Source organism: Triplophysa rosa, linkage group LG17, assembly GCF_024868665.1.
Source record: "Triplophysa rosa linkage group LG17, Trosa_1v2, whole genome shotgun sequence".
In the NCBI taxonomy this organism is placed as follows: domain Eukaryota; kingdom Metazoa; phylum Chordata; class Actinopteri; order Cypriniformes; family Nemacheilidae; genus Triplophysa; species Triplophysa rosa.
Window position 1 is genome coordinate 23,356,857 of NC_079906.1, and position 9,258 is coordinate 23,366,114.

The 9,258-nt window shown below is 41.0% G+C and overlaps 2 protein-coding genes across 4 annotated transcripts in view; one reads left to right on the forward strand and one right to left on the reverse strand.

Annotated features, from left to right (window-relative positions):
* Positions 1-7,667, reverse strand: part of prdm6 (PR domain containing 6) — a 23,904-nt gene extending 16,237 nt beyond the window's left edge. For 2 of the 3 annotated variants that reach the window (XM_057355745.1, XM_057355747.1), the window contains exons 1-3: positions 2,999-3,111; positions 2,443-2,869; positions 485-792 (exon numbers count right to left, since the gene is read on the reverse strand). In XM_057355745.1, the coding sequence (XP_057211728.1) occupies positions 485-792; positions 2,443-2,863 (729 nt within the window). In that variant the 5' untranslated portion in view covers positions 2,864-2,869; positions 2,999-3,111. Of the gene's footprint in view, positions 1-484; positions 793-2,442; positions 2,870-2,998; positions 3,112-7,550 lie in introns of those variants that run through there. The other variant, XM_057355746.1, reaches the window with a different exon arrangement.
* Positions 6,270-8,777, forward strand: ppic (peptidylprolyl isomerase C). The gene is made up of 5 exons (XM_057355766.1): positions 6,270-6,424; positions 7,365-7,478; positions 7,592-7,685; positions 7,865-8,049; positions 8,127-8,777. The coding sequence occupies exons 1-5, from the start codon at positions 6,320-6,322 to the stop codon at positions 8,253-8,255; spliced, it is 627 nt and encodes a 208-aa protein (XP_057211749.1). The 5' UTR covers positions 6,270-6,319; the 3' UTR covers positions 8,256-8,777.
* Positions 8,778-9,258: the final 481 nt, after the last annotated feature.

Consider the following 9,258-nt stretch of genomic DNA (forward strand, 5'->3'; position numbering starts at 1 on the left):
CACACCACAGGTCTGTTTAATCTTGAGGAATTTTTACAGTCCTCCATGAGCTACACTCTAAACTGACATGAGAACCAGTGTTGTTCGGTTCCATCCGTCTCATGAGAACATTAAACATCTCTCACATCATATTTTCATGTCACATTTTATATCACATAAAAATCTCACATTTGCCACACAAGAAGTTTCACTTTACACATAAACGTCCACATGTATAGTCAGACAGTTCAGACTGTAAACGCGTCTCAGCCACCAGAATTTATGATCTAACTGCAGCGTACTGTTATGAACTTCAGTGCCATCTCTCTCTCTGTGTGTCAAACTCTTTAGTTCTGTGTGTGTGTGTGTGTGTGTGTGTGTGTGTGTGTGTGTGTGCGTGCGTGCGTGCGTGCGTGCGTGCGTGCGTGCGTGCGTGCGTGCGTGCGTGTGTGTGTGTGTGTGTGTGACTCTTCAAAAAGAAAAACAGAGAAGCAAACACTCTCACCTCCCATAAGTGTCTTGTGTTTCGAACGGGACCGGACTGAGCCTTGTCCAGCGGTAGAGACACTCCCTGGAAGGGCCCGATCCAGGTGCCCTGTGGGATGCGCTGGGCTGCACAGATGCCGTAGCCCAGACCCGGGACGGTGCTGGTGCACAGACACACCTCACGGGGCAAATCCCTCAGCCACTCCGGGACCTCTGGGGGGGGAACGGCTGCCGAGGCGCTGCTGGTCCCCACCAGCCTCCGCAGCGAGTGCAGGGGGCCGTGCATGGGGCACTCCCCGTTCCGGTTGTCCGCACACATGTCACAGCCTGGGGGACGGCACAGCGAGAGGGGCAGTTATTTACCCTGGACACAGATGGGACCCTGTGCACCCTGACCATTCGCTCTCAATAAAGACAAGTCATGCGCTTATTTTATAACATCTTAAAAATATCTACAGATTTAGCATAAGTGAAATAAAATAAAAAGGTGAGACTGAGGTGCTCAAAAAGTATTCAGATAATCCTGCTTCCATACACATAATTTATTTCTCTAAATATCATGACTGACATACGAACTGTTATGATGTTTTTAAATTATTTTTGACTTTGGATATGAACATGTGTAACACTGCACTGGTCACCAGTAATACGTTATTATTTAGTTGCGATAAATAAGACCCTTATTCATCTTTTCCTTCATTTAGTTAGATACCTTATTCATCCCAATGGGAAATTCACAATTTGATGTTGCCCGCGTATTTGAAAACATTATACGCAATAAAGTATTTATCACAATAGGTCTTCTGTATTGTGAAGTAATGAAGCGGTATTTCCCTCATTTAAGCGCGTGGTGTGACAATAATAAACATGATTTGTTTTTCACACAGAATTTGTGTTCCGCTCGCGCTTGAAACTACACGTGTCGCTTTATAAATGAGCTCCTGCGGTGTGAAATATGGGCTAAAAATCGCGAATGTAGATAAAGAAGTCTTTGTGTCCCCGGGAGACACACATATCCCGTGTTGGGATGATGAATGTGGGCCGATGCTTCAGATCGATCAGTGATGTGACTCTCCTCTACAAAACTATACAGCAATTAATTGTGTTGAGTCCGATCATCGCTCATCTGATGCGGCATATATCGATGAAGATTACTGCTGATCACTCTAAATAAACACTCTTCACCACTCACACCTCACAATTACACTCATGCATGCACGACGAAAAAAAATCTACTTTATTTTCTTATCTAATAAAAAACAGTGAACTAAATAAATAACGTTAATTGAAGAGGAAAAACCGGAGGAGATCAAAATCTATTCAGCGCCTCACTGCTATTAATAAAAGCGTTTAAAATATACAATTAACACAATTACATTTTCCATATTTTAATTTAAAATACCTAAAACGTCTACGTCTAATAAGTAATTAAATATGTAAATAACTACAATTTTAGGGTAAATCTTTATTAATCACCCTAAATAAATAATAGCTGGAGCAAAAGCTTCCTCCGTTTTGTGGGACAGCAAATAATTTGTAAATTCTACATTTATTATTATTTGTATTTCCTTAATTTCCCGAGAAATATTCCAGCATGGCTCTTTTTCTAATAATGTTTGTTTAAAGCGTGTTAATTATTTCGTGCGACGATGTGTTTAAAACTCGTCGATATTTCATCGGATTGCTCAGTAAAACTCGTAAAGATCGTGTCGCACCTGCGCGTGCATAAATTCAATTTATCCTGTACAAGATTATTTAGCTGCTCACTCTGGCCTAATGCAAAAATACGAACAAGAAAAAAGTACATTTATTTTGATCATAAACCTAAATTAATTCAAATGCATGTTTAAATATTTTAGATCTTGAAATTCCAATAGGCTAATTATTCCATTAATTTGCGACATTTCTAATACCTGCAGCGCACACACACTCGTCATTCATTCTGCTGTATATATGGAATTATGAAGCTATACAGACGGTTATGAACGTCTCCGCAGTGGTTGTTTAGAGGGATGATCTCCATCCTCTGCTGGCCGTACAGATAGAAGTCCAGTTCCTCGGAGCTCAGCTTCAGACGGGACGCGCGATCATTCTGAAAGTTTGAAAGTTCTCTGGCCTGACACGAGCCGCCGGTGCCGCTGCTGTCCGACTGTCCGAACAGCGCGATCTGCGGCACCGCGAGCTGACTCAAACCCGCTAAAGACGACACGGAGGGAGCGCTCGAGGGCGCCGGTACAGATGCCGATGAGGTCGAGGAGATGAGGTTGGGTCTCTGTCGGAGGTTCTCCAGCGCGGCTGTTTTCAGCGGGTTCTGCGGGAACAGCTGCTGCCAGTGCTGGATGTAAGTCGGGTCCACTTTGAGGAAAGCAGAACCGCTGGGCTCGCTCGGCTTCAGCATATCCGACTGTAACACAGAACACATGACGATGTTTAGCAGTTCAACTTATAATCGACCAAAGAGTTTCTCGAACACAGCGCTCGTGGGCCATTCACGCGGAACTAAAGTGCGCTCTTATTTCGCTGAAAGTCTTACCCTCTAAGAAGAGTCCAAGCGACTCCCGGACACTCACACCATCACAGTATTGACCGTGAGAGTTCTGCGCGAGACGTCCTCCCACCCTCACGCGTGTCCTCGTCTCGCGCTCCCGCACGAGCACGTGGGTTGTGGGACACGCAGAAGTGAACTGATGCTGAGCCTCTCTATGTTTATTATTACTCTTTACCTCTCACACTGTCACTTATATTTACTCACAACGCGCTCATATCATTGCTGTTTTCTTTCTTTAGGTCATTTCAGATTTAAATCGTTCACTATAAACTAGTAGGTCTATTTAAAATAAACTTCCCATTGGACGAAAACACTTAGCCTAGATTAGCAATAAATGCTTTAATATTTGTAAACATTATAAACCATTATTTATAATTTTCTACTGAAGTTTATCAAGTTTATAATTAATTACAAGCATATAGCTGACTAACTTTATGACGGGGCGCGCTCTCGCTGGATGAAATTGCTCCAGTAACGCGCTTTTATTCGCATCATTCAGACTCTCGCGAAAGAGTTTCCACAGACTCTCAGTATCTAAATGTGCAAGAGGCATTTTACAGCGTCCCGTCCAGAGGCTAAAATGTTTTGACTGGCAACATTTTGACAGAGTCATTCATCATCCACAGCTCTCTGATAACAAATCAAAACACAAACATAGTCGTCTGAACATGAATTCTTGTCTACAAATGCATTTCACTCGCAAAGAATGCGAGAAATAACAGCACTTTACCGGCTCCACATGTATTGTTAGATTTTTCTAAAAGGATGTAATGCGCAACATTTAACCCGCCACTTCCACGCCTTAAATAAAGAATCACCTAATTTAAACTAATCAAATCATTATTAATAGAAATAATACATTGTCTCATTTCGTCATGTCATCGTAGTGCTTCATGTCAAAATAAACCTTAAAACAATTTAGTTGTCATACTTGGAAATAACATCGCTATTATGACAGCGTATTGGTGTTTTTATTCATTGATAAATGACTAGTGAAATAAAGTGCACTCGAGGGGCAGTGAGGATCAATACATTAACTGCCCAAATATATCATTTTCTGTGCCAAAAAAAGCCCGCATTATCAAAGCTGAGTGTAAACTTGGGCTTCATTTGTATTTTTTTTAAGAGTGTTTCATTTACATAGACCACTGTTTGACATTCACTTAGACCCTTTGCATTTCTTGTTAATGAATTCTGCTGTTGGCTGAAAGACAAATGAACGAGGCTGTTTGACAGGAGTCCGATAAGGAATTCAGCCACCAGCCCTCTTATTATAGTTTTAAGGTCACGGGTTGCTGAGTATATAATTCATTAATATAGACGTATATTCAGATGGGAGATGATGGTCGTTTTTGAACACACGTGACCTCACAAATTTAGATAGCCTACATTTCCCTTTAATGGCCTGACGCAAATATTATATACAGTATGTTCTGTATGCAGGTGCGTTTTAACGAAATCTAATAATTATGTAAATATTGTATTTAATTCTCCGTATATTTGCTGCCCATTCGTTAAAGTACAAATTATATGTTTGTGTCTGCCGTTTTATAAAGAGAGAAATCAAATATTCATCCACTCACGATCCGTGTGCCTGCGGTTGTTTTAGTGACACACCATGTGTAGGGCACTGATTCGGTTGTTTCTTTTAATACGGTCTATAAATAAATTTTTCCAGGATTAAACCGAGTTTAAAATCTTCACGATACTGTGACATACGTGCGTTATGGGTTACTAATATTTCTAATATAGTGCTAAATATTTCTGTTATTCAACTGAATGTTATCTGAATTCGTGTTAAATGCCTTCTTGTTTCACATGGTGTTTTATTGAGACCGAATAAAGTTATGCGTCTTTAACCATTCATTTAGTCTAATGTCAAGTTAAAGGGAAATAGAGCAGTAAACGTGCTGTGGAGAACAGAGAGGGCGCACAAGAGCCTGAATGAAAGAAACATATTAAAGTCCTGTGATTCACTGCACAGACAGAGCTTTAGTCCCAGACCAAAAGAAATGTTAGAAACCACTTGCACTGACACATCTTAAAATAAACCACTGCCTTTGTTTTGTCTCAACATACACACCAGTCATGTTTCTCAGTAAGGCACGTTTGTAAAAAAACGACTTCGATGTTCTTATTTAACTAAAGGCCTAGTCCTGCCTTAAATCTGCGAAAACACCTTTGAAAAAACCTTTGAATTCTTATTTGCATTACTTAAAAAAGTGCTACAAAAGGATCTTCACAGCAATGCCACTGAAGAATCATTTGCTCTGAGGTTCTTATCAAACCTATTTCTTTCTTCATTTTTAAAAGCCCCTTTTCCATACAGAGAAACTTTTGTGAAACAGAAAGCGAAGTTCTTCAAATGTTAATGTTTCTTTATGGAACCATTCAGCCATAAATGGTTCTTCTATGGGTTTGTATAAAACAAATATTTTATAAACACTTTTGTGAGTTACACTGTGTGCAGTTAAGAAACAAAAGCTTTGTATTTGAATGAAATGTCATTACTTGAACAGCAGGTTTAGTGTCACTGTAGAATCACTGATGTGAAGAGCTGGAATCTATTCAGTTTAACTACAACATCACTGACCCCAGAACAGATCCTACAGGAGAGCAATCTGAACCCACATTAACTGTAGCTCATGTCTTTACTCCGGTAAGGGTGATAAATATAATGAAATATTTACTGAGTTATGATGCACGAAAAGAAAATTCCCAAATAGTAAATAGGCTATACATGCTGAAACAAGTTAGAGTATAGGGTATATAATAGAGTATATAATTTCATTATCCAGAGACTGGATCAGTCATGATGAGGACAGAAATCCCCAAGAGTCTGACATTCTGTGCTGCTTTACATGATAAAGAATACAAGAGAGATTAATGAAGCGTGCAGGTGACCTGATGACTGGACCCTAGACTGAGTACACCGAGAAAACAACACACCTAACCTGACACCAACACAGGAAAAAATGACGATTTCTACATTTATTCAGTAGCCTGTCTGAGTTCTGGCGTTTTCCTATTATTTCAAAGTAAAAAACACGCAAGAACTCGTTTATTTCCTCAGTTAATTTCACACACGCACTTTAAACTTTTAAGTGTGAATCAATAGAAATTGATCCACATTCATCTTAAAGGCAAAAAGTGCCCTTAAAATACTTTCGCGATGTTTTCGCTTACTGTAAGGGTGAGGTGGCTCACACACTGCAGAAAAAGACGCAGCGCATCTGACGCTCCGCTGTGACGCGCGGGAGGAGGAGCGTCACACAGGAAGATATCACCGCTGTCAAACGCGCCGCTATGTACCTCTCTCAGATCTGGCACACGTTGGCTTTCTTTTATTTGCCGTTTTTAGGGATCGATGCAGATTTCAAAACGCGAACCGGACCGAAAGTCACGGACAAGGTGAGACGCGCGCGTTTTCTGCATACTGGAAGCGCGAGGCGACGTGTCGATGCGCATCATCACAGCGAGAACACTGCATAGATTCATCTATACATACAAACACTGCATAGATTTATATATACATACAAACAAACACACAAAGAGACAAATGATGTCTTCGTCGTGTTATTTGTTATTGGCCGTATATGTACGAATCAAGCGCGTGCGCGCGTGGATAATGTTTTTCTGCAAACGTTAATTGCATTTCTCCTTGACGCGACGCGTGACGTCACATGTGAGCGCGAAGCTTTGCGTTTTTTATTTTAATAGTGTTTATTTACTTAAACAGAATCACGTGACAAGCTGAGTGTAAAATCACACAGATACTGTCAGAGCAGCTCACACACCACAGTTTAACTATAGTAAAACATAATCACATTGTTTGACTACAGTGAACATAGTTTCATCGTGGTATTTGTAGTACACTCTTAAAAATAAAGGTGCTTCAAAAGGTTCTTTGATGCCACAAAGAACGTTTTTGTATAAATGGTTCCATAAAGAACCTTTAACATCTGAAGAACATCTCCGTTTCACAAAAGGTTCTTCAGATTATGAAGAGGTGGGTCTTTAAAGAACCTTTGACTGAATGGTCTTCTACTTCTATGACGTCGCTGTGAAGAACCTTGTGAGCGCCTTTATTTCTAAGAGTGTAGTCATAAAAATGGTAATCAATCTGCCAAAACACTTTGGTTCATTTTCCTATAAGGAACACACAGTAGCATCATCATCACACCGAATTTATAGATGTGAATTGAAAGTAAAGAATAAAGCTGTGCTAGTTTTCAATATTTTTATCATCGATATTCAATATTTGATTTATTTCTCTATTTGGCAAAAAAGTACAGTTATGGCCTTGTTTTTATGGCCTTGTCATTGTTTTTATGAATGAGTTGTGCTGCAGGTGTTTTTTGACATCACTGTAGGAGGACATGAGGTCGGCAGGATTGTCATCGGTCTGTTCGGGGAGGTCGTGCCCGTTACCGTGCAGAACTTTGTGGCGCTCGCTACAGGAGAGGTTTGAATCATTCTTTTAACACCTACGTGTGCTGGTCGGTGTTGATTTGGAAATAACTGTAGCGTCACTTACCCTGTGCTGTCAGTGACAACACTCAGAGATTCTCTCCTCAGAAAGGTTACGGCTATAAGGGCAGCAAGTTCCATCGTGTGATCAAAGACTTCATGATCCAGGGAGGAGACATCACAGCTGGAGACGGAACAGGAGGTGAGGAGAAGACACACCGTCACCCCTGCATCATCATCATCATCATCAGCTCCTGAATCTACATTGAGACACAGTTAGAGAATACAGAAGATCTTTCCCATCATCATTTTTATTGAATTTGAGCATCACGGGTGTGTGTAGAGGTGTATTTCAGTGTCAGTGCGTGTGTGTCTGTACAGGTAGAAGTATTTACGGTCACACGTTCGCTGATGAGAACTTCAGACTGAAGCATCTGGGTGCAGGGTGGGTCAGTATGGCGAACGCCGGACCCGACACCAACGGCTCTCAGTTCTTCATCACACTGGCCAGAGCTCCGTGGCTGGACAACAAACACGTGGTGTTCGGTAAAGTTCTGGAGGGAATGGTGAGGAGATCTTCTACAGACACGGCGTGAAATCTTTTATTCGGGATGTCACTCATCTGTCCGTCTGTCTCTTTCAGTCGGTCGTTCACACCGTCGAACTTCAGGACACAAACGAGAGGAATCTGCCGTACACCGAGTGTGTGATCATCAACAGCGGACGCATTAAAGTCAAAGAGCCCTTCGTAGTAGAAGTGGAGGGCTGGTAACATCAGGCACGTGTTCTCGTTGTTAACACGCGTGTACTGCACGCGTCAGGGTTTCACACGTGTCATTAATGATCATCTCTACGTCTATGCAGACACTTTTCTACACTTACATACCTCACCATATCAAATCACAGAATCTGTATTCTCACGGGGTCATTCACACCGCATGTGCTGCTTTCTTGTGCAGTTGCCAAATGTTTGTATGTAAAAAAACCAGTCCTAATTTACCCAGATTCACTCATATTCATCCCATTTCATACGCGTGTGAAATGTAAAAGTGCTCTGTCCATGTGTATGTGTTCGTGTTTTAAGATCCTCAAGAGATTTCTCTGCTATATCAGAATAAAGAACTTTAATCCTGAGTGAGTTTGTGATGTAATGTGACGTGACGGCTCACACATTTTCTGATGGTTTGACTTTGAGTTTAAATCACGATGTGAACACAGCGCGATTTGTTCATCTCACCTGCGTTTCATGTTGCGATGATCAGGACAGAAACACTGAAAGGTCAAACAGCAGAAGATCACGTGAACACGTGTGAAGAGTTCATGTAGACATGCGATGATGTCACAACACACTTGAATGCTTTACATTTCACCAAAACATCAAAATAAAGACCACGAAGCATTACAACAGGAGGGATTGTTACAGATCTCATTTCTGTCAAAACCTGTGTGCGACTCATTCTTCGGTGGAACACAAAAGAAGATATTTTGAGAAATGTCTCAGTGAGTGGTTTTGTGTTCATGCGAGTCAACGGAGTTCAGTGTTGTTTGCTTATCAACATTCTTCAAAAGATCTTCTTTTGTGTTCTGAAGAAGAAAGAAACTCGCACAGGTTTGAGTAAATGAGGACAGAATGGGGGTACTAGACCATTACTGTTCCGTATATGAACTTTTTGTTAAGACGTATTTCTGCGAAACCCACATTTTGAAGAGTTTTCTCTTTTTAAAGCGAGGTCTGCCTCATAGAACACGAAACAAGACTCGCACACCACGAGCTC